The following is a 24,514-nucleotide window of genomic DNA, read 5'->3' as shown; positions in this document are numbered from 1 at the left end:
ACTGCATGTGATCAAAGTAAAAAACAAAACATTGACAGCACCACATTAGACTGTTTCAAACCTTTTATAACAAAGATTGACATTCCTTGTTATGAGTGACTTGAATGATTAATGGGACAATGCAATGATTGATTAATAAAAAAGATGGCACGTCTTACCAATGCACAAGGTTATTTTTCTGCCTTACATTTCACAGCAAATATAGCAAATATATATTATGCTAAATGGTGCAATCAGAAGAATATATCATTATTTATCAGAAGAAAACAAAAACCAGTGCCAGTACTCATGCTGCACCATGGTGACATGACACCCACAACTTCTGATGTAAAGAAATTGATGAACTGCCACAACAAAAGAGGTCTACATATCTATTCAACCATAAAACTTCAGTAAATCCTCAGTGCTAATTTAACTTGAGTGTGTACAAATGGACCCTACATTTTAATGTTCCCTTTTCAGGCCATTCATTTGAACACAATAAAAGGACAGTGTTGATTTGGGTTATGAAAGCAGTGAGTTCAGTATTGAAAGTGTTCTTTGAAAGTGGTGCATTTAATCCATTACTGATTAAAAGATTCAAGGCACTCCTCTTTAGGATGGAATGGGGTAACAGGCCCCCTTATGAAATATATCTATTTTATGACCAATTAAAATTCATCTTGAATATTAATTGAATTATGTTGTCACTGCTTAAGCGAATACCTTTATAAGAGTTCTAACCTGAAACATACATTTGATGTTATAGAAGTAAAATTGTGTAGGCCTTTCACCACAAACACAGACACATCAATAAACTTTTTCTCTTAACAGCTAATTAGTTATCATAAGCCTTCACAGTGACATACCAAAATGCATGAAGTCTAATTTCATTACATTTTTTTTCAGGATGACAAAAAATAAGATACATTTACCTCAAACTCATTTTGGTGGAATAACTAGGGCTAAAATGTTGCAAATGTTGCATTGAGCAACATGGGTTATTTTTTTCCATTTTGAAATAGCCAGAGGGGGGGGGTGCATTTTACCCAACTCTACCCCTACTAAGGTAGGGTAAATATTTTTTTGTCAAATCAAAAAGGTTATAGCACTACATTCTGATAGAACTCATTGCTATAGTCTTTGTTCAGTAACAGGGGTCTCTCCATCTCTCCAGCTCTTTAATAAACAGAAAACAAATTTTCAAGCAGGTGACAGAATGTCAGCCAATCAGGAGAGAGTACCCATTTATCAGCTTAATTTTTTGTGTTCCAGATCCAATTTTGTTTGCTCATTTCTTTGTCATCACTTCCAGTTTCACTTCTGTATCCTGACCGAGTTCTCTATCCTGATTGGATACAATTGGTATCGAGATCTGGAAATGCATTTCCTGTTAAGAGCTGGAGAGACATGGAGACACTCTACAGTATATAGCAATGCGTACTATCAGAATAGAGCTATTTAACACTTATTTTAACCAAAGAGAATCACTTACCCTACCTTTAAAAGCACACTACAGTATATGTTTTGAATGTCAAGTCCTCAGGATATGCCATAACAATAAATATATATTTGAACTTAAAAAGGAGTGAATTTCTTCAGGAAGCTGAATATTTCTCCAAATTAAATAATTAATTGCAAAGCTAATCTCATTCATTTGAAATGTTTTCTCAAATTCTACTTATCAGGCGCAGCTCATACCCTGGTCCCTGGTCCAGAAATCAAACAAGGAAATCACACAGGAAGGAGCTGGAGTGTCAAAAAAAACGGGGGATTTTTTATTAAATGATGCAACGCATTAAACAACAACAGAGGACATCCGGACATACAGATCTAAGCAAACACAGTCCAATTATCCTTTGTGGTGCCAACAGCAATAATGACAGAACTGGATGTAAACAGGACTTCTTAATTCCGAGTGTTCACCTGCAAGACAGGACAGAAAGCAGCTTTTCAGTACAAAATTACACAACAAACACAGTTCTGTAAAAAAGACACATCTCCCACTTTGCAGTTCAAGAGTACCTTTAGTGATAGATAGCATATTTGGAACTCTATCTCTATAGGTGCTGTAAAACATTTTCTACTGTACATGGAACTGCAACTTGACATTGGCTGTCTCGCCAGGTGATAAGAGATCTTCGCCTACTGAGATGGTGACATCTAAATTCAATGAATGGACTAAAACTGGGTGGCAGCAATTTGGAGATGAAGAAAAGTAACAGCATCGCGAAACCAATGCAAATACTTTATAATGGTCCTTCACATTGGGATGGTGATACGATTGGCTTTCAAAGCAGTGGCCGTAAGTTTGTTAGTGGCCGCTGTCTGCTGTTCAAGCCCCTACATGGAATTTAGATGTCTGCGACGTATCAGTAGATGGAGATCTCTGATCGCCTGCCTATGTGAGACTATGTGGGGATAAAAAAAGTATATAATAAATAAATATATAAATAAAACATACTTCTTTGAAGTTTCCATGCTGTTCCATTGTGTTTTAAGGTTACTTTTGTGTGCTTTATCATGGTTTTGTTATCATGGTTTCTTTCAACATTGTTCTTCTTAACATCAATTCAAATTGCAGTTCGACCACTTTTGCACAACATTTACAACTTTTAGATCAGTTTCAGGTGGTGGCGGTCTCTTACCACATCGTCAATCTTGAGGATGCTGCGAACCGTCTCAGTGGACAGAGTCAGGCAACTGAGGGACACAAGCAGAGGCTGAACTACCAGCTCCTCCAGGATGTTGGAGATACCGCCCTGTGAGAACACAAAGGAGTTCATTACCATATCCTTATAGAGATATGGATTTTCATTGCAAGAGAACAAACTTCAAGAGTGACAAAAAAGGGACACTGAATGACCACTAAATGGGCATGTGGAAAATGTCTACTCCTCAGAACAGAATTTATTGCACATTTAGGAGGGAGGTGGGGATGGATGGAAACTTCCAAACCTTTGTCTTTTGTATCGATGTTTTGCCATGGTTTCAGTTTTATGTATAATATATGGTAAAAAGGGTGCCATTATAAGCTACGGCTTCAGACTACACCTTTTCGGTCCAGCTGTTGTTTTTGTGCCGTTTGTAGTGACCAACTCTGTACATGGCTTAAGAACTAAATAAAACTTTAAAAAATGGATGGATAGATGGATTTCAACAGTTTAATGATTTTTAAACTGATTGAACTCTTGAAATGTTTTCAAGAGTTCAACATTTTAATGAAGGCTTTTCAACTTTCGCTACACCACAACTTTTGTACTTTTCTTCTCTCGGCATATGTCTATAACCCTTGACTCTTTTACTACTTTTTCAACTACTTTTCAACTTAGCATGGATGAAAAAGTAACCTCATCTTTCATAAACAGCGAGGCAACCAAACCCACCTTGCGGACATTGATGCCAGCGGTAATCTCGCCCTTGGCGTGCCTGTTGCGGAGCTCCGTGACGGTAGAGATGGGGTTCAGCCCGGCGTTCTCTGCCAGCGTGGAGGGGATCACCTCCAGGGCGTCGGCGTAGGCGCGCACGCAGTACGCCTCCATGCCTGACAGGGTGCGGGAGTACTCTGCCAGCCGCAACGCCAGCTCGATCTCTGGGGCCCCACCACCGGCGATAAGATACCTGATGAGGGACAGACGGGGAGCAGATTAAAAAAGGGAATGTCGAATTAAACGTCACGAGATTCAAATCTTAACCCATTAAGACCTGGAATGCATCTGTGTCATTTTATGATTTTAGCTATAGCCATTATTTTACACTTTGGCTATTCAAAAATAGCAGATATACGAGCTTGTAGATCTGCTATTTTTTTTATAAAATCGTGAAAATGTGTGCAAATCTTTGAATATATATATATATATATATATATATATATATATATATATATTCTTTTAAAGCGATTTTTTTTACTAAAATCTTTGCTTCTGGGGGTCCCTGCCCCTGGAACAAAATATTTTGAGATGGGGTCGGCGGCCAAATACATATCATTTTGAGGGTCCTTGACATGAAAAGGTTTGAGCACCACTGATATAGAAACATACGTTTTTTCAGAATACTGTTGGATTTAGAGGACATTTGTAGAATCGGCTTCAGGTCTTAATGGGTTCAATCTGGTAGTTAGTTGCTAACCCAGAAAGGAGATGTTTGGGTAATATACCTCTTCTTGACCAGGCAGCGAATGACGCACAGCGCATCGTGGATGGAGCGTTCAGCCTCCTCGATCACCAGCTTGTTGGAGCCGCGCACCACGATGCTTACGGTCTTACCAGGATTGGCAACGCCTGTGATCTGCACAGACAACACGTCAGAGAAGTCAACCACCATGATGGTACTAGGGCTGTCACGATTACAAATTTAAGTTGACGAGTAATTGTCACTCAAATAATTGCGATTAACGATTTAATTGTGTGTTTGGCATTGAACATTGGAACATTATGAAGCCTTTTAGGCTTCGTAATCAAAAATTGCACAGGGCAGATATGATAAATAACTAAAATATGCAAAGAAATTGACATATTTAATTTTATGCATGTAAAAATAGCAGATCTACAAGCTTACAACGCATCACAAAGTGACGCATTGTAAACTTGTAGATCTGCTATTCACGCTTTTTTAATATTTGAAAATGTGTGACAAAAAGAATTGCGTTTATCTCAAATAATTGCGATTAGACGATTATGTAATAATTGTGACAGGCCTACATGGTACTGGATATGGGTACAAATTAGCACTTAAAACAGTCATTAATATTGAATATAAAAAAGTTGGAATAAAATATTATTTTGCATTACAACTAAGCATCTCAGCGTTATTCCATACTATGCGTAGGATCATCATTAGCACTTTGAGAATAAAGCTCCAGCATACCTTGACCAGCTTGCCAGAGCCGTCCAGATTGACCTCTTCTACCAACTCAGCTGTGCCCAACATCTCTGGTGTGAAATGGTCGATATGGGCAATGGGCTTGGTACCAATGGTCTAAGAACAGGGGGCAGGATCAGAGAGTCAGTCACTTCACTCATACACTATGAGAAATGTCTTAGTGGTATTTAATGCAGCAAATTTCAAAAATCACTACAGTATGTGTATATTTAACCAGCACAGTGGGATAAAACATGGCTAAAGTTAGGTGGCTGTGAAATAAAACCAACCACATTTTCACAAGACTGAAAGTTAGCATCTTACCTTGCAGATGAATTCAATTTCTTCCCTCTCAATCTCCTTGATGACCATGATCTTCATTTTGTTGAGGAAATGCAGAGCCAGATCACTCATAGCATCTCTGTAGGATGAGGTTTGGTATCAATGTCAAGCCTTTTAATACTTCTTTAAAATGTTAACCAGGTCAAAATTACATTTAGTTTGTGTGCATTATATAATAGTGCACATTAATTTTGGAAATAACAAAAACTATAGTTGCACAAAAACAAATTTAACACACTTTTTTACTTCTGTAAACCTGTGATGTGACAATGAAGCCGATTCTGTGACTGTGTATGAGACTTTCAACATTCACTGTAAGATGAAACTAAATTCTGATCATAAATCTTATATGGCCATCAAAAAATAGAAATTCTAATGATGTACCTGAGGATAGATTTCTGGATGAGCAGGACATTGCAGCCTGCCTTCTTAATCTGTTTGATCAGGTTGAGGATGTAGGCACGCTCCTCTCTCAGCACACGGTCCATCTGGGCATAGTCTGACACTACAATCTGGTTGTCCATCTGCACACACCAGTGGGAAAACACACAGGAGTTCAAGGAAAGAAAAAAAAAAGGCCACAAATAGGCCACGGACCCCCATCATAAAATATTTTGTTCCAGGGACCCCCAGAAGCAAAGATTTTAGTTACAAATGTTCGCTTAAAATATTTATATATATATATTCAAAGATTTGCAAAAATGTTACAGGCTCATAACTCGGTGCCGTGCTATGAGCTTGTATATCTGCTATTTTTGAATAGCCAAATAAATCTAAAATGACACAGATGCGTTCCCGGTCTTAATGGGTTAATAGAGGTGACAAATACACCACAATAATACGGCCTAAAATTCAAGTGTATTAGTTGGTTGACTCACGTCCGTTTTGGGAGGGGACAGGCAGAACTGGATCAGGCCGATCTTTGCCTTCTCCACGCGGGTAATACCGGTGTTGACCACCCTCTGAGTCAGCACCAAACCATCAACCAGCTCACAGTCATCAATGGTCCCACTGCACACAGAGAGTACTTGGTTAGCACTGGGAAAACTCTGTGGTTTAATAAGCCATGTGGATGGCCTGTGTCTCTATTATAAATAGTAACTTCAAAATGTAATATCTGTCGACGTTATAGTGCTCTATGTCCTCATGTACGGCACCTGCTGCCATATTTTTTAACCTGCACCATATTATGTCTAACCTCATGTATCATGTACATATCTGCTACTTTTTATGCTACTTGTATAAATGTACATACATCTTTGATGGTTTTTTCCCCCTTTCTTTTGACCCGTTTCTTTATTTCTCTTCCTCCCTCTCTCTCTCTCCCCCCCACTGTTCCTGAGAAACTGAATTTCTTCCACATCTTTACACTTGTAAACCTGTGATGTGACAATTAAGTTAATTCTGATCTCTAGGACTGACTGTCCACACCGATATTTGGAAGTGATCAGATCGGCCAGGGGTATTTAAACATCGTCGACCCATCTATACTGGTTGCTGTGATAATGAGTGATACTGTAGGCATGAGTAACGCTGCTCACGCATCGGAACACGTGAACTTGAAGATCAGCCTTTTCAGTGAGCACTGAGCAACACCATGGCACGACGAAGTATAAACGAGACTTCAGTATCCTGAGTGTCCAGACCGAGATGCATTTCAAAACACCTAAGAATGTGGTTCAGTTTTCATGTGTGTGTTTTTTGTTCAGACTTGATCAAACTAATGGGATTCCAATCTTGACAAGCCAAAAATCTGATTTGGGCTGCCAGTGTGAACATAGCCAAAGAAGGTCACTGCTGGACACATCCAGTCTAATTACCTAGCTAGTAGCTACACATCTCAACATTATATTGATAGTTTGTGACTGGTGGAGAAATTCATCACTTATTGAGATTGTATTGGATTGTTCAGAGTTGGAGTGGTTTGGAACTTTGAGGTAAAAAGGTCTCTGTCGGAGAAATGTTTCAGTTACTCTAGTGTGCCACCTACAGATCTGGACAATGGAATTTTTCTATTGACAAGATCGGGCTGAAACCTTGCTAAAATTTTAAGTCATAACATCATAGGCAAATGACGTTGCAGGCCGGCCACATTAGGTCAGAGATCCACTCCGTTCCCATGATTTGATGCTGAAGTTATGGCCTTCTTACCCGAGCTTCTTGACAATGTGGATGTCATGCAGGTCCACGCCAGTGGCCGTGGCCGGGTCTATAACCCTCATCACGGCGTCCACACTCATGGGCGCCAGCAGGCTGGAATACTGGGACACCACCTTGGAGCACAGAGAGGTGGTGGCGCTGTTGAGCAGCGTCTCACGGTCACTGAGCAGCACCGGTGTGCTCATGTCTGTCAGGATCTCCACAGCCTTGTCCACGGCCTTCTGGAAGGACTCCGAGATGGTGGTTGGGTGGATACCTGGCCGAGGGATGAAGAGAACATTAATTTACAAGTTGATGGTTGGGTTAATACCTGGTCGGTGGATGAAGAGAACATTCAATTACAAGTTGATGGTTGGGTTAATACCTGGTCGGTGGATGAAGAGAACATTCAATTACAAACCAGGATGGGCAATGGGCGCAAAATCAGTCCGAGATTTGCCTTACATACAGACCGAAGAAATGCTCTGCCCAAATGGACCCTAGTTTCATTTTACGCTCTCAAGAGTTAAAGATCTAATAAGGGTCCATTTGGTTACCAACTCTCCATCATTTAGCTGGGGACCACCTGGAACCCCCTCAAGGACCACTGGTGGTCCCCAGACCACTGGTTGAGAACCACTGGTGTATGGCATATACGATAGCACATATAGTACATACCCTTCTGGAGTAGTTTGGAACACGCATCAAGCAGAGCTCCAGCAATCACCACCACAGAGGTTGTGCCATCACCAGCCTCAATGTCCTGGGCTTTGGACAACTCAACAAGCTAAAAACACACACCCAGACACATTAGCATCCTAACGGTATTGGTGAGAGTAATCTCACCGGGGCATGGTCACAAGTTCACAACCACGTTCTGGTAACATTTTCAGTATTTATTTTAAACCTGCTTAGAGTAACAGATGGGGATTATTGCATACATGCAAGTGCAGTATTTTCTATATTTCAGGGCAATAGTTTCTAAAGTATATACATTTTGACCTGCCATGTTATATTAATGTTCTACTTAAGAACCTGACCCATCTTCAGGCAATAAAAGACTAAATAACTTTTATATTCAGGGCTGACCATCACATTACAGTATTTAATGTTTGATAAAACATACCATCTTAGCTGCAGGGTGGAGCACTTGCATCTGTTTCAGGATAGTGGCACCATCATTGGTAATGGTCACATCACCCTTCCCATCCTGGATCTGAAACATTTACATCCAGTTTAGTTTATAGACACGTGCACACATGACCGGAGAGTTGGGCATGAAATTAAACTGTTAAAACCAAAACAAGTTTACAGACCATCTTATCCATGCCCTTGGGTCCGAGGCTGGTTCTGATGGCATCTGCGACAGCTGTCAAAAACAAAACATCAGTCAGTACTTCTGCAGAGCGCACCACGCCCAGTCAGTACAAATTCATACACTGTCTGATGAAATAAATAAATAAATCACAGCAACCAAGACATGAGTCATCAGTAGCGTTACTTTATAAACAAAAGGCCCTTTATAGCCTACTAATGATCGGTTTAACAGTGTTGTGAGTATCATGACTTTTGTAACAAAGAATGGAAGTGTAAAGCCTAAATAATTGACAGTATACCCTGTCTTCATGATGGGTGTCACTTGAAGAAAAGAACAGATCTACCAACTCAGGCAAAATTCTGAAGCCTGAAGATGCCTGAAGATGCACTTCCAGAGGTGCCTGACAGTGCAGTTTTTGGGTTAGTGTTGGGGCTAGGCTTTAATTGATTTAATACTTTATTAGACAGAAATGCAAACAGCACAGGGTACAGTCATACAATTAGGCTGAAAGGATAACACAAAAAGTCCTGTGGTCCAATGTTTTTAAGGTTGGGGTTAGGGTTAGGCATTAGAGTTAAGGTTGGGGCTGGGGTTAGGTTAAGGGTAGGCAATGCATTAGGGTTAAGGTTTCATAAAAGAAAAGATCGTTTGTACCATTGCAGGAACTTCCTACTCTATTGTGTTGAGTCATGTGCATGTTGCAGTGCATGAAGCCCAGTCTGGGCCATGGCTACCGTTACTAGCATCCTTGTGATGGATGGAGGATGATACAAGGAAATAGCAACTGAACATGAACACACACACACGCGCACTTTAGGGGCACACACACACACATATAGAAATAACACTTGAATGCCACATTATTAGAATGTTTACCTTTTCCAGCAGAGATGTTACTGAATCTAATCTGCGCCGGCTTATCGCGGTCCACATACGCCCCTCCTTTGTTTTTGCCCAAATTGCCTCCGCTCAGGATTCTGTTCGCCATCACTTCTTCAGGTTATCCTTATTTAATTTTTGTGGTAAATTGTGAACAAAAGACTTCCTATGAGGATTAGATGGGTCCCGGTGTGGATGCGGTTCTGTTCGGATAAGGATGGGTTCAGATTTATTCGTGTGCTTCTTGCCTCCAATCCAGAACCTTCCAGAGACACCGGCTGCGACGTTTAGAAAAGGACCGTTGTTGCCAGATAATTAGAAATAAGCAACTAGGTCTATGAATGAAAACAAGGCCAAAAAGAAGCGACCACAAGCGTCGGATATTTGAAAATAGCAGATCTACAAGCTCACAACCCGTCACGATGCGACACGTTGTGAGCTTGTAGATCTGCTATTTAAAAAATAATCTTGGAAAATAAGTGAAACATTTTGAATATTTTATTTAAAACATTTCAACACTTATCTGGTACAGGGGTTACAAAATACTGATGGTGGGGGGGGTCCATGGACAAATACATTAATTTGGGGGTCCTTGACAGTTGACAAGAGAATGTTTGAAAAGCACTGTGTTTTAAGCAACATTTAGGAAGCAAGACTAAAATAAGAAAAACAAGCCCAGAGTCGCTCATAATGAGCAGACCTGGCAACACTGAAAAGGACCCAGCTATGAATTTCCAAGGCGCTTGGAGATGACGTAGAAATAGTAGTCCAGAGATCTGCCCACGGGGTTACATGTGCGGATCGAGAGAACTAGACATTTATAGTTATAAATAATAACAATAATAATAATTTAAAGGTAAGTTCTAAGCTGATCTGGGCTGATTTGATTAGTTTTGTTTCGGGCTGAGACCGTAGGAGAAGTATTTGGTGGGTTGAATTTAGCTAATCTTTCCATATATATATATTTGTGTGTGTGTGTGAGTTTATGCTTGTTTTCTTGAATTCATCAATTAATGAATGCTCAAAGTTAGCTACGTTAGCAGCCACAACAACCAGTCAGATAAACCATGATTTAAGTTAGTTTGGACTGGAGTGTGTATTCTTGGTTGGATATATTGTGTTGATATAACTTATCACCTTCAAAGTGGATTGTTGTGTTTGCAGCGATATGGAGCCAGTTAAACCAACACTGTCTTTTTGATTGATTGATTGATTGATTGAATACTTTATTAACAGTTTGCCAAAAAAGCACAGAAAGTACAGTTTAATACAAATCCAATCCTAAAAGGACCCTGAACCCAAGAAAGCACTATATGGCTTGTTTCCATTGGGGGGGGTCTTGTGTATTCAATTCATGATGATCCATGATGTGTTGCTGGCAAACCTACATTTTCCAACTAAGATTATTAAAGGTTAATAATGTCATTGTGTGCAGCAAGGACAGAGTCTGTGGTCGCCTTGTAGAGCTCTTTAATGTTTTAGACCATGGCACTAGAATAAACGTTATGTATTTATGTGTATAGCACCTTTCATGACATCAAATGCAGACATCTTTAGGGTTCAGAGAACTCATACAGCAGTACTTCTCAACTTTTTTTGTGCCAAGGACCCCCACATTGATGCATATTAGCCCGCGGACCCCCATTTGAAAATATATGCCAGGGTCCCGCCATATAAGAGAACAGTGTGGCTCTGTAGCAGTGATTCATAATGTTTTTAATTTCAAGGACCCCTGGGGGTCCCCGGACCCCACTTTGAAAACCACTGTGACCTACAGAACTGTTACAATAGGAAACATAATATTATGCTGTGTGTCCTGAACCATTCCAGGTCGTACCATGCTTCCCCTGAAGGAGAAGGACAAACCTATCATCAAGAAGCTCCTGTCAGCGGGATGCTGTGCTCACTGTGTGCTCAGATTCTGCTGCGTGCGCACGGCAGGGGCCTACCAGCAGCCCTATGAGGTAGGTAACTAACGTTAGCTAGGCTAGAGATTTGGGGTTAACCACTTGAACCATCAAGTAACATCCCTAGTCTGGTTGGAACATTCACTGGAAAATAGCAGATCTGCAAGCCCACAATAATTACCTATGCTGCTGCATTGTCTGAAGGAAGCTGAACAAAAATAAGTTTTACTCCTACGTACCTGTGCACAAGATGTAACGATAAAGCACAACCCTGAGCCTTGAACCACAACGGGCCAGGGGGGGGGGGGGGAAGAGTGGACCAAGTAAAGGACAGAGCCGACCCCGAGCAACTAAGTAGTGTACGATTTACTGTTTTATGGTATTAAAGGGGTTGGGGAAATTAAGCTGTTTTAGTCTTATCGGTGTTGAGACTGTTTGTGTATGCCAATTGAATAACCTGTTAAATGAAATCAAAATCCACATTATGCAAAGTGTTGTCTAGTTATTGAATACACTCCTTGTGCATGGCATTTTTCTTTAATTCCTTCAGGATACAGTCAAAGAACTTCAAGTTTTCATAAGCGATGCAGCGAACAACGTCCAAGGTGCGTCCGTACCAGAACCCACGGATGGAAAGGACGCCGAAGGTTCATCGGTACCAGAAGAACCCACTGATGAAGACCCACCGAGTAAAAAAATGAAGCTGTCATCGACCGACATCAAACCAGAGGGAGGCTCCGATGATGTTATTTCCATGGCAACAGACCAAGTCAGCCTAAAAGCCAAGGAGTCGCGTGTGTGCGCAGTATGCCTAGGCATTCTACCAGAGTTCAGTGATAAGACCAATGCCATGAAGGTGTGTTCTGTTAGGATTTGGGACATGCATCACATTCAGCATTTGTCCCCGGCGTCATGTGTCAGTGAAATCTGAGGTTAACCATTCTTTTTCTCTTGATGCAGATTGTGGAGGCAGTGAAGACGGGAAACTATGAGTGTGACAGCATGATGCTGTCTGTCTCTCTCCCTGCTCAGCTACGTGTCAGAGAGGTGTGTGTGTGTGTGTGTGTGTGTGTGTGTGTGAGAGACAGAAGCCCTTTAGAAAACACACAATGCATTCAGTTAATCAAAAAAATCATGCTACTGTGCATTCTGTCTGTGGAAATCTCGTTGCCAAACTGAACGTGAACAACCCACTTCTTCTAATCCAGATTGTAGTCCATTGTGTTGTGACATTGCTGATCTACTTAAAATGAGCCAAAGACTTGGACTTTGTGGAGACTTGTATTCTCCTTTCATCCAAATAAAACTTGTGTGATCAGTTCTGAGCCAGAACCTTAGTCTTGTTCTCCTACAAAAAAATCATCCTAGGTGCTGTCAGTCACAGGCATGTGATGCCACACAGTCTTTAGTGTGGCACCACAGATTTGGAGACGATACATTTCAAAGCTATGGCACTTAAATTAGTAGATGTGTGGAACTGTATACCACATACCTTGTTCTGTCCTGGTGACGCTGTCACATACAATGTACTAGGTGCCTAAGGCTTAATTTATACTCCCGTCTGAAAGTAGCAGATCTACAAGCTCACTTTCTTTTTTTGCATTGGATATGCATTGTGCATATGCATAATGTAAAAACAATAATGCATTGCATTAGTGTAAATCAGGCTTAAATTGAGGCCCATGCTTTGTCTTTCTGCAAACTGCCTGTTTGTGTTTATTTAAAAAAAAGTGTCCCCTACCACTGTTTGTGGCTTTGTTGCAATCTCCACTGACAGAAACACAGTGATTATTTTTTTTGTGCTCTGGCACTGTTGTAATGATGTAATTATGCATCATTTATAGCCCCTGTTGCTTTTTATCCCTCAGCATTCCTGTTGGCTGTACGTGAAGAAGGAAATTAGGTAACAGCATCTTTTCTTAGTACAGTAACTGCACTGTAATGTACATTTAAGAGATGTGCTTTAACTGCTTTTCTAAATGACAGCAATTGTCTAATGTTTTTGCTGGTTGATGTTGTCTGTTGCACAGAGCCAAGTTGATGACCCTAGACCAGGATGACGTCATCCTGGTGAAGGAGGCCTTCAAGTGGATCGTGCAGAACCACATCAACAAGGAACTTGGAGGCGTTACCATGGTCACAAAGGTACGTGACCCTATGAACTGGAAATTTACCATGTTACAGAGTGCCTGAATTGATCATACTGTAGATATAGAAACCTAGATACCTCATTGGCCGCTGCAGTTCATTGGAGCGACCTGTATCGCGGCCGCCATATTAGAGGGGGCCTGACTCCTGGCCAATCACAGCTCGTCTTTTCCTGGACTTGTCAGAATCTAGTTGTATAAAAACATCCCGTTGTATTTCTATACAACCATATTCTGCCAAGTCTCGGAAAAGACGCGCTGTGATTGGCCAGTAGTCTGGAACCGTGTCCCCTTTAATATGGCGGCCGCGATACATACGTCCCAGAGTCGGAGGAGGCGTCTACCTTTTATATGTCTATGGAATTGATGGGCAGGACATGTGCAAGCAGCTTTTTCAAGGAGACTAGGAAGTCATACTCCTGCCCTTTATTTTGTATTATTATTTATACATTTTGGGCAAGAGGATATTAGTCACTCTGTCTTTGTCTGTGCAGTGTACACTTTGTTATCTACATAAATGCTTGATAAGAGGGCTCTCGCTGCATATGTTTTGGATGCCCATATTTCACTCCATTACAGTACTGCTCTCAGTGTCCATAATCTCCATACCTTCTATTTCTCTTGTCTCTTGTGAAACAGATGATGGTGTTCTTTCAGAGTGCACTTGAGGTCAACCTCAGTTTCACCCACCCTGAGACAGACACAGACTGCCACTTTCTGTAAGTTCACTGTGTAGAGAGAGAGAGACAAACAAATATGATAATTGCTATAGAGTATTTGTTCAATACCGGCACCCTGTCTCTTTGGCAACCCATCTGAAAATTGATTTTCTGTTTATTAAAGAGACGGGGAGACCACTATTACTTTACAGACAAAATAAAACGGACACATCTGCTGGACAGCAGGTGCAGGACCAACAGTGGATTAATATGAAAAAAATAAATAATAGTCTGCACACTGTAACTTGCAAAAAGCTCCCAGTCAAGGCTTTATTTGTAGATTAACGTTTCCACACAAGGTCTTCTTCAGAATTAAGAAGACCTTTTGAATTCAGACATTCTGAAGAAGACCTCCTGTCGAAAAACGTTAATCTACAAATAAAGCCTTGACTGGGAGCTACAGTGTGTTGGGAGTTACAGTGTGCGGACTTCTATTATTCCCTATTACTTTACAAACAATAATACACTATAACAGTGGTTTTCAACCCTTTTCATATCGAGGTCCATTATTTATTCGGCGTTGGAGCCATGGACCACCGTTTGATGAGATTTAGCCTCTCAGATCCAAGACATAAAATATTTTGTTGTCGTTGGATACGATTTTGTCCACAATTCCATGCTGTAATGATGTGGTACCATAGGAGAGATAACAGGCAAACGTTGATCAAAATAACAATTCTTTAATTAAGTAAATGCAGATGTTTAACAATAATGTAACTCTTGAGAGCATAAAATGAAACCAAATGGACCCGTAAAGGGTCCATTTGGTTTCATTTTACGCTCAAGAGTTAAAGATCTATAAGGGTCCATTTGGTTACCAACTCTCCATCATTTAGCTGGGGACCACCTGGAACCCCCTCAAGGACCACTGGTGGTCCCCAGACCACTGGTTGAGAACCACTGCACTGTAACAGTGATTACTATCATAATATAGAGCTGTTTGATGCTTATTTTAACAAAAGAGAATCACCTACTGCACCTTAAGGGCAAAAGTCCTAATGCCAGCCAATCTAGATCTAACACGTATCTCTGGGTTTTGCTTACAATATGGTGTGAAGTGCCAGAGACGATGAATGGATAATTTATGGTTCTGTTGTCGGGTGTGAGGTTGAAATCCTAAAGTGAATGTGAGTGAAGGCAGTGGTGTAAAGTAACTAAGTACATTTACTCAAGTACTGTACTTAAGTACACTTGAGGAATTTTTACTTTACTGGAGTGTTTCCAATTTTCCAATACTTTTACTTCTACTCCACTACATCTCAGAGGCAAATGTTGTACTTTTACTCCACTTCAATTATTTGAAAACTTAAGTTACTTGTTACTTTGTAGATTTTGATTATTATTACAAAACATGCATTAACCACTTAGGCCCTGTGCATACTTAGGCTATTTGAAAACGGCCGATCTACAAGCTCACAACGCGTTATGAGCTTGTAGATCTGCTACATTCAAAGAATTGTTATACATTTGGAAACTTGTGAAATGGGACATTCTGTAAAATGAGTACTTTTAATGTAATTTTTTTATACCAGACTTTTAACAGAGTATTTCTTCATTGTGGTATTGGTACTTTTACTAAGTTCAAAATGTGAGTACCGGTAATCTTTTCACCACTGCATGAAGGTTAATGAAATGTCATGTTGGTTCAACTATCCGTCCTCTCTCTCATGTAGTTCCACAACATGTCCAGATGCCTTCAGACCAACTAAGAACAAAGAGGTAAGGATGAATAACTGAAGATAATGTATTTCATATTGTACCAGCTAAAATTGTTTAGATGTTTGTATATTACATTACATTACGGTCATTTAGCAGACGCTTTTATCCAAAGCGACTTACAATAAGTGCATTCAACATAGGTAGGCAAGAAAACTACTAATCACCGGAAGTCTTAAGTGCATTCTCTTCTAAAACAAGCAACTAACTAACTAAAGAGTATACCTAGCACTAACCTCGGTGCCAGCCTCACTCATCTGCGAAGAGAAGAGCCTGGTCACGACCTAAAGCAGCGAGTGTCTAGGAAGTCCTGAGTGTATAGAATTTCCGTTTCCCCAGAAACGATATTTTTGGACCAATCACAACACTCGTTTCATTCACGGAGAATGTTAACAGAATTGTAAAGCATCAACGTCATTTCCTTGGGCGGTACTTACGCCAAATTCAACCATTTCCGGTTGTCAACTTCCTAGACAACCAACATCCCAGGTCTTGCCCAGCCTAACCTAGCACTAAGGTAACGCTAGCCTCGCGTGGCCAGACAATATCACACGACACACTGCGTGGATATTAGTCTGGTCCCTATCAACGATAGATTTTTTTCCAAGGGGCGGTTACAAAAAGATCCAAACGGACTCTATTGGTTAGACCTAAACCAATCAGAGCAGTGCTTCCTTGTATACGAACCAATCAGAGCAGTGCTTCCTTGTACGTCATTGCTCCAAATAAGGTGATAAGCCCGCCCACATTTGGATACTGGGCCCTGGTTGGTCCCGCACAACCTCGGCGGGAGAGAAATGAGATCTCTATGGAGGGGGGCCAGACCTAATCTGCCGAGGGCTAAAGTGCGATGCGATTTTGCAAAGGCAGATTCGTCTGGAACCAGGCTAAGGTAACGCCACTTCAACTGATTGCTAATTGTCTGCCAGGAGTGATAGGCCTTCTCCTAGACACTTAGCAAGGCACTTGATTGGGCTAGCCTGCTTAACTGCTCAACTGCTTTAAGCCTACTGCTTCAAACACAAATACTAATACAAATACAACTAATACAGACTAACAACAGCCTACTGCTTAAAGCACTAATATACTTAAGCACTCAAAGTACAACTAATAGCAACCTGTTAGATAAGAAAATCCTATACTTAGACTACACAGGATGAGTTCAGTAGCTCAGGTCTCTCCAGAGTTTGAAAGCACACTGGAGAAAATACTGCCAGGGCTGCCTTTATAGTCCTTGCGATGTGATGGGCCAAATCCCAGACACTTAGCAAGGCACTTGATTGAGCTAGCCTGCTTAACTGCTCAACTGCTTTAAGCCTACTACTGCTTCAAACACAAATACTAATACCAAATACAACTAATACAAACTAACAACAGCCTACTGCTTAAAGCACTAATATACTTAAGCACTCAAAGTACAACTAATAGCAACAACCTGTTAGATTAAAAAAATCCTATACCTAGACTATTATACTATACTTATATCTAATCCTATTATACTATACTTATATCTAATCCTATACCTAGACTATTATACTATACTTATATCTAACGATCAAGGTTTCTTTTGGACATACAGTACATAATATCCAAACAAATCTATATGTTCGTATTCAGTATGTCTGAACTGCAGCATCCTTACCATACTTTAGTGTGCTATCCTACAGCCTACATATCCTACATATAATTTTAGAAATGTCAGTCATGTCAGTCATCAGTCATACTTGCTTGGTTCTCCTCAGTGGCTTAAGCAATTGCTTTGCACTGGGACGTGGCCCAGACGCGTTGCTAGGTCTCTACTAGGTTGGGGGCTTAGCCCCCAGGCAACGGTTACACATGTTACACATGTTACAATACACATGTTACAAAACATGTTACAATTTAACATGTTTATTTGCGCTTTGCTGTAAACAATTTCTTCTAATGGAAGTACAAATTTCCCTGCGTTCCTTCCTCTCATTTCAAGGTGTATGGTGTCTTGGCCACAGCATCACAGTAAATAATTTCATTTAGTTTGGAATAAACTGCTTTTTGCTTACATTGTTTCCCCCCCATCTCCCTGTAGTCAATGTACACGAGGATGGCAGTTGTCAAAGCCCTGGACAATATACGTGAAGACAAGTTCACTGCGTAAGTGTCACAAGCTGAGGGTTGTTGTAGGTTATAGGTCCAGGCCTAGGCCTATTATTATATTCTTTGTAATTATTCTATTGATTACATTTGAGTAATTGAATAATTGAGAACAGATTTTTCTGATGGATTGTTTTAAATAATCGATTTCATCGACTAGTCTTTTTAACCATGTAAGCTGTATTTTGTACTTTGTCGTACATTGGTGTCACGTGAAAATAGCAGATCTACAATATCATAGTGCATTGCATCATGACACGGTTTGAGCTAAATTGCAAAAAAAAAATATATATAATAAATTAAATCGATTGGTTCGATTAACTGTTGCACCCCTAAACTGTCCGCCACTTAATAATTGAAACGGTATTTTTAAATAATTTAAAAATGTCTTCCTTTTGTTTAGAAACTACCCATGTCCCCCTACACAGCCTACAACCAAGTGTACAACGCAGGAGATCCAGTGTGTTCATGCATCTGTCTTTGTGGCTGGTACGATATTATGATATATTGTCATCATAGTTGAGTAGATGCATTGTCTATGCTCTGTATACAAGAAAAAAGAAGAAAAGCATTATTATATGTTTGACAATAATGTGTTATTAGTTGAACCACCATGAAGTCACGAGACCCGTTGTTATGGGTTGTGAGTAAATATTTGGTTTCTTTTATCCTGAATTACAATAAATAATAATAATAAATCAACAAATAGAGGAGCAGTTCTCAAACTTTTTGGCTCAGGGCACCCATGTAAATGACATTTAATTACGTAAATGTGTAAATCTTTCCCCATAAGATACAGTATGTCACAAGGAAAACTTGAGAGAGAATATCATGGCACTCACTTTGAGAAACCATGACATAGAGATTGTAGATTTCACTATTTTTAAATAGGCGTAAGTGATGAATTCAGAATGTATTTTTTAAACCTTTGGGAACCCCTGCACTAGAGGGTTCTGCATTTCATCTGTGCACACCTCTAGATTTGTTTTTATCGTCAGCTACAATTGTGCATTGCAATATGTCCTCTCACTTCTCATGTTCATATTCATGGTAGTAAATCTGTACAAAATGTATGCCGTAAAAAGTTTTAAAGCTTTTGGATTTTTTATTTTTATTTTTAACCAGAATTTAAATGTCTTTTCACCATTATTGTTAATTTAAGTAGACTATACTGTGGTCTAGTCTGGCCCTTGGCAGACATGCCTAGGAGAAGCACTCCATCATGTCCTTCCTATTCTCATCTCTGTTCTCTCTCTCGTTCTCTCTCTGTCTCTGTGTCTGTCTGTGGTGGCATTTAGGGAGGTACAACAAGTTCAGTCGCGCCCTGCCTCAGACACCATGGGTGATTGATGGAGAGAGGAAAATGGAGTCTTCAGTGGAAGAGCTGATCGCTGAGCCTCTTATTAGCACTTTCAGAGCAGATGGTGGGTTCAAATTCATTTGGCCAGCTAAATAATGCCAGGTGACCGAGACACAGTACACAGGGTGTTTGTAATGGAAAACGTGTTGAAAATCAAACAAACTGTTGATTTGTGTACAGGCTTCAACTTCTCCTCATCGGGAAGAGAAGACGTTGATGTTCGAACTCTTGGAAATGGTGAGACCCCCCCCCCCCCACAAAAGTACTACTTGTGCTGTTTGTTGTACCCTCAAATTCACAAACGATCTTTTAACCTAAACTCCTTACAGTATTTATACACTGGTAACATACTGCACAGTTAAGGGCCGTTCACACTGAGCATTATAATTATAACAATAACTCTATCGTTCGACAGGTCGTCCATTTGCAATGGAGCTGGTGAATCCTCATCGAATCAGGTTGACCAAAGAGGAAGTAAAACAGATACAAGAGGTACTCTCTCACTAGGTGTGTGTGTGTGTGTGTGTGTGTGTGTGTGTGTGTGTGTGTGTGTGTGTGTGTGTGTGTGTGTGTGTGTGTGTGTGTGTGTGTGTGTGTGTGTGTGTGTGTGTGTGTGTGTGTGTGTGTGTGTGTGTGTGTGTGTGTGTGTGTGTGTGTGTGTGTGTGTGTGTGTGTGTGTGTGTGTGTGTGTGTGTGTGTGTGTGTGTGCGCGCGCGCGCGCGTTCACTCACACATGCTGTACTTTGTTCCCCTCATAGACCATCAACAAATCGTCAGACAAAATCAGAGTGAGAGATCTACAGATTGTGTCCAGGTATGTATTCTCTCTGACACACACGGTTCGGTTCCCGACTGGATATCTTTGCAAGTCCTTCACCTTCTCTCTCTCCTCGTTAAACATCTCTCCACAATGTCCCATCTCTCCACAATGTCCAGTCTTTCTACAATGTCTTGTCTAAGAAAAATAAAAAGCAAAAAACCTGTGTCACCTGTGTGTTGTAAGAGACGCCATGGGTCATATGAAGGAGGGTGAAGAAGAGAAAACTAAATCCTACACAGCTCTCATCTGGAGCCAGAAACCCCTACAGAAAGAAGACATCACATTTATCGACGATATCAAAGTGAGTGTGTTTCCTGACACACAACATTCAGGAAGCTCTTTACATAGATGCACATATACAGAACGTCTTCTTATCTGGATCACAACTGATCCAGCAATGATCAATGTGTGACAAAGACGTGTTGTTAGTTTGTTCTTTTTTGACACCATCAATGATCATACATACGACTAAGTATGAACTAGGCCTCGTGTGTGTGTCTGTCAGGAACTGACATTAGACCAGAAGACTCCTCTGAGGGTGCTGCATCGCCGGGCGCTGGCAGTCCGAAAACGTATGATCCACAATATGAACACCCGCTTTGTGGACCCACATCACTTTTACCTGGGGCTCAAAACCCAGGCTGGGACGTATCCTTTAATAACACGCATACACAGTACACACACACTTTTATTTTGGTTTTGGTTTAAGACATTTTGTTATACACTTTTCTGTAACACTGATTTACTGTTTATGCATACAGTTAAACACTGTTCTTCATTTCCTACATCTTCACGACAGGAGATGGTGATGGTGCATTTTACACAGAACACACACACACATTTAACCCTTTAAGACCGGGAATGCAGCATCTGTGTGTCATTTTTAGATTTCTTTGGGCTATTCAAAAATAGCAGATATACAAGCTCATAGCCGCGCTATGAGCTTGTAGATCTGCTATTTTTAAAAAAATCATGAAAATGTGTGAAAATATATATATATATATATATATATATATATTATTTTTTTTGCGGACATTAGTAACTCAAATCTTTGCTTCTGGGGGTTCCTGGAACTAAATATTTTACAAATGTTAGCTTTAAAAAAATATATATTCCTAGATTTGCAAAAAAAAATCACGATTTTTGAATAGAAATCTAAAAATGACACACAGATGCGTTCCCGGTCTTAATGGGTTAAGGAGGAGAAAAGGGGTTTGTTACAAATGGCTGGTCTACTCTGGAGAACAATGCTTGATTAACTATTTTATCCTCAGAAACGTAAGCAAAAATGAGCCTGTTTAACGTTGCCAAAGCTGTGCACAGACTGCTCCGTAACCATGATTCTCCTCAGTTACATCAAGGAGTTTGTCCATGGGGATTTTGGCCGTACGAAGCCTAACCTCTGTGAGCTACTGAAGACGGACGCAGACATCCTGGAGCTGGATGTTGAGGTGAGACCATCTGACCTCGACATTAATTAAATATCCAGTTTTAAGAATACTCTTAAATTAATGAAAGCTCTTGAAAACTATTGGTTTCCCGAGACCATGTTTGTTGGTTCTTCGCTACTGAGATCTGAGAGGTCAGAATCCTGTTCCGTGACGATTCCATAGCTAGACTTTGCACTCAGTATTGAGCATATTTAACAGGATATAACCTTAATTTCAACATGATTCCCCACTCCAGCTTAAAGGGATAGTTCACCCCCAAAATGACTTTGTATCTATCGATTAGTCACCCCATGGAGACTTGAATTCATGGATAATTTTTTGTTTTTGTCACATTCCTAAGCCAATAACTTGATGACCGGCAGCGGTTCCGGTAGGAGACACAGAGTCTCCTTTGTGTCTCCTACCGGAACCGCTGCCTACCGGTCCGGTCCGCTTGTCATCAAATTATTGGCTTAGGAATGAGACAAAAACAAAAATATTAAAGTCTAAAAATTAAAGTCTCCATGGGGTGACTAATCGATAGAAAAAAAAGTATTTTTTTGGGGTGAACTATCCCTTTAAGTCTTGCACTATACTTTTATTAAAATATAACTGGTGTGTGTATCTACTACTTTCTTTCCCATGGGATTAAAGGGAATTGAACAGCATTTTCATGTCCTTTCAGCTGTATATTATCAATAGTGTAGTGTGATGGCCTCTAGAGGGTGCCTTTGGCTGCATATGCAGGAAAACTGAGCCCATGCATTGACATAAAAAAAGAAGATAAAACCACCTCTAGTGGAGCGCTGTGCAAGTGTGCATATCCTTTTTCTATTCGCAGTGACATGCATCCAAAGACCTTCCAGGTTTCCTCATCATATTGAGTACCTTGCAGACACTTTATTCTCCACTTTGTAGATTCTGTCCACTTATCTGGATTGGTGAACTTCATTGCTTTATCAATAATGTATTCCCTTGGCGAGCTGCCCAGTTTGTCTCGGTGCAGACAGCGTGGTTTCGGGTAATCGAGCGGAGATTTCACTAATTCATGGGATCCCTTTTGTAATCAAACAGTTGGTACACAGGGTTGCCAGATCTGCTTATTATAATTTCCCGCAAGATGCGACGCGTTGTGAGCTTGTAGATCTGCTATTTTCAAATAGCTGATGTATATGTTAAAGTGCTCATGTGGCCCATAGTCGCTTCTTTTGGGCTGGTTTTCCTAGACCTGGAAAAACATTTGAAAATAGTTAGACTAGCCGATCTACATCGACACGTTGTGAGCTTGCAGATCAGCTATTTGAACTATTTGAATGGTAAAAATGGCATAAAAGTTTAGGGATAAGGGTTAAGGCGGCGCACAAGATAGGGCCCTTTGTGCCCAAGGCACACCATTGGGCAACACATTGTGAGCTTGTAGCTCAGCTATTTATGTTCATTTCTGAACATGTGTGCCTATTATGACCTGCCCAAAATAGTGCCATCAGGTTGAAAGTGGTTAAGTTCACATTATTATACCCTATCTATCTATCTATCTATCTCTATCTCTATCTCTATATATCTATATCTATATCTATATATCTATATATATCTCTATATCTATATATATCTATATATCTATATCTATATATCTATATATATATATATATCTCTATATATATAAAAAAAAATGCAATGTTGAATTTCTGTTATTGTGTTTGCCCCCTCAGTCTGTTGATGTGGACTGGCCACCCGCTATACCAGAGTGACCCTGCCTACCTCACTACTACACCACTGACCACTTCCATGAATCTGGAGTCTTCAAGAGTCCACGATTCAGTGTTAAATAACTGGCAGAGTCTGTTAACTAGAAATGCCATGGTTAGATGCTATGATGATCCATTTGAGCCACGCCTACTAAAACTCATACAAACCCCATGATACTGAAACGTTGACATCTTAGGTTTAAGTTACACACATAACGGCTTAAGATAGAAGTGATGGATAATACCACGAGAATTATTTCCAACTTTTGTTTTGTTGGCGATGATGCCTGTGGTTAGAGGGAGGGAAGCATATGTTTTGTATGAATAGTTGGAAGTTATATAACATGAGTCTTTACTTGAAAATGTCCTTCAAAATTAAGTTAGCCATGGAAGTATTGAGTTTGATAAACCTCCAAACTAAAGGACCATCTTTGGTGATTGACTCTTCTAATGAAACAAAGATTGTGCTCGGCACACGTTTGCACTTGGGAGAGCCATCCCTAGAAGACAAGACGTTATGGAATTGTGTTTGTATAAAGTGAATGCTGTATAGACTGCTTAAAGAACATAGTCATGCACCAATGTACAATTATTCTTATTTAGTGACCATCAATGCTGTTGAAGAAAAGTGAATGCAATTTTGTTTTTTAAATCTTTTGTTTTAAGTTTTCATTGTGATTTATGCACAGACTAAATTGGAACCTTGTTTTAACCTTTCATTCCTTTTGACATTTTGTGGATGATGATTCTTCAACAATAATATGTGAGCTCTGTCTTTTACAGTACATGCATTCAAATAAAGACACTGTTCCATACCTCAGATTGTGTGATGTAGCAAATGAGTAACTGGAGAGATTTGCCCCAAAATGGGATCTACCATTATGGAAAAGAATAACGTTCTTATAGAACGATCACAACACAATTGTACCATTTTAACCACTTTAACCATTATTTTATACTTTGGTTATTAAAAAATAGCAGATATACAAGCTCATAGCGTGCACGGCTATTTAAAAAAAAGTG

At 40.1% G+C, this 24,514-nt stretch overlaps 2 protein-coding genes across 3 annotated transcripts; one reads left to right on the top strand and one right to left on the bottom strand.

Moving 5' to 3' along the window:
• Positions 1 to 1,731: 1,731 nt before the first annotated feature.
• On the bottom strand, positions 1,732 to 9,814 carry cct4 (chaperonin containing TCP1, subunit 4 (delta)). The gene is made up of 13 exons (XM_080450224.1): positions 9,515 to 9,814; positions 8,637 to 8,689; positions 8,447 to 8,536; positions 7,999 to 8,107; positions 7,333 to 7,597; positions 6,060 to 6,192; positions 5,566 to 5,705; positions 5,164 to 5,260; positions 4,846 to 4,956; positions 4,136 to 4,266; positions 3,366 to 3,600; positions 2,628 to 2,741; positions 1,732 to 1,905 (listed from the first exon to the last, which is right to left on the bottom strand). The coding sequence occupies exons 1-13, from the start codon at positions 9,624 to 9,626 to the stop codon at positions 1,888 to 1,890; spliced, it is 1,608 nt and encodes a 535-aa protein (XP_080306350.1). The 5' UTR covers positions 9,627 to 9,814; the 3' UTR covers positions 1,732 to 1,887.
• Positions 9,815 to 10,284: 470 nt separating this feature from the next.
• Positions 10,285 to 24,119, top strand: pus10 (pseudouridine synthase 10). 2 transcript variants are annotated; one of them, XM_080446752.1, is made up of 18 exons: positions 10,285 to 10,373; positions 11,348 to 11,481; positions 11,975 to 12,280; positions 12,385 to 12,471; positions 13,293 to 13,327; positions 13,455 to 13,569; positions 14,211 to 14,290; positions 15,964 to 16,009; positions 18,072 to 18,136; positions 18,540 to 18,625; positions 19,435 to 19,560; positions 19,677 to 19,733; positions 19,912 to 19,988; positions 20,255 to 20,310; positions 20,500 to 20,617; positions 20,822 to 20,964; positions 21,668 to 21,767; positions 23,456 to 24,119. In XM_080446752.1, exons 2-18 carry the CDS (start codon positions 11,356 to 11,358, stop codon positions 23,492 to 23,494), a joined length of 1,662 nt encoding a protein of 553 aa, XP_080302878.1. In that variant the 5' UTR covers positions 10,285 to 10,373; positions 11,348 to 11,355; the 3' UTR covers positions 23,495 to 24,119. The 2 variants fall into 2 exon arrangements, with proteins under 2 accessions (XP_080302878.1, XP_080302877.1); XM_080446751.1 differs by having other exon boundaries at positions 10,300 to 10,444.
• Positions 24,120 to 24,514: the final 395 nt, after the last annotated feature.

This window comes from Gymnoscopelus braueri, assembly GCF_963280865.1.
Source record: "Gymnoscopelus braueri genome assembly, chromosome: 2".
In the NCBI taxonomy this organism is placed as follows: Eukaryota; Metazoa; Chordata; class Actinopteri; order Myctophiformes; family Myctophidae; genus Gymnoscopelus; species Gymnoscopelus braueri.
This window is presented reverse-complemented; position numbering and strand designations above follow the sequence as displayed.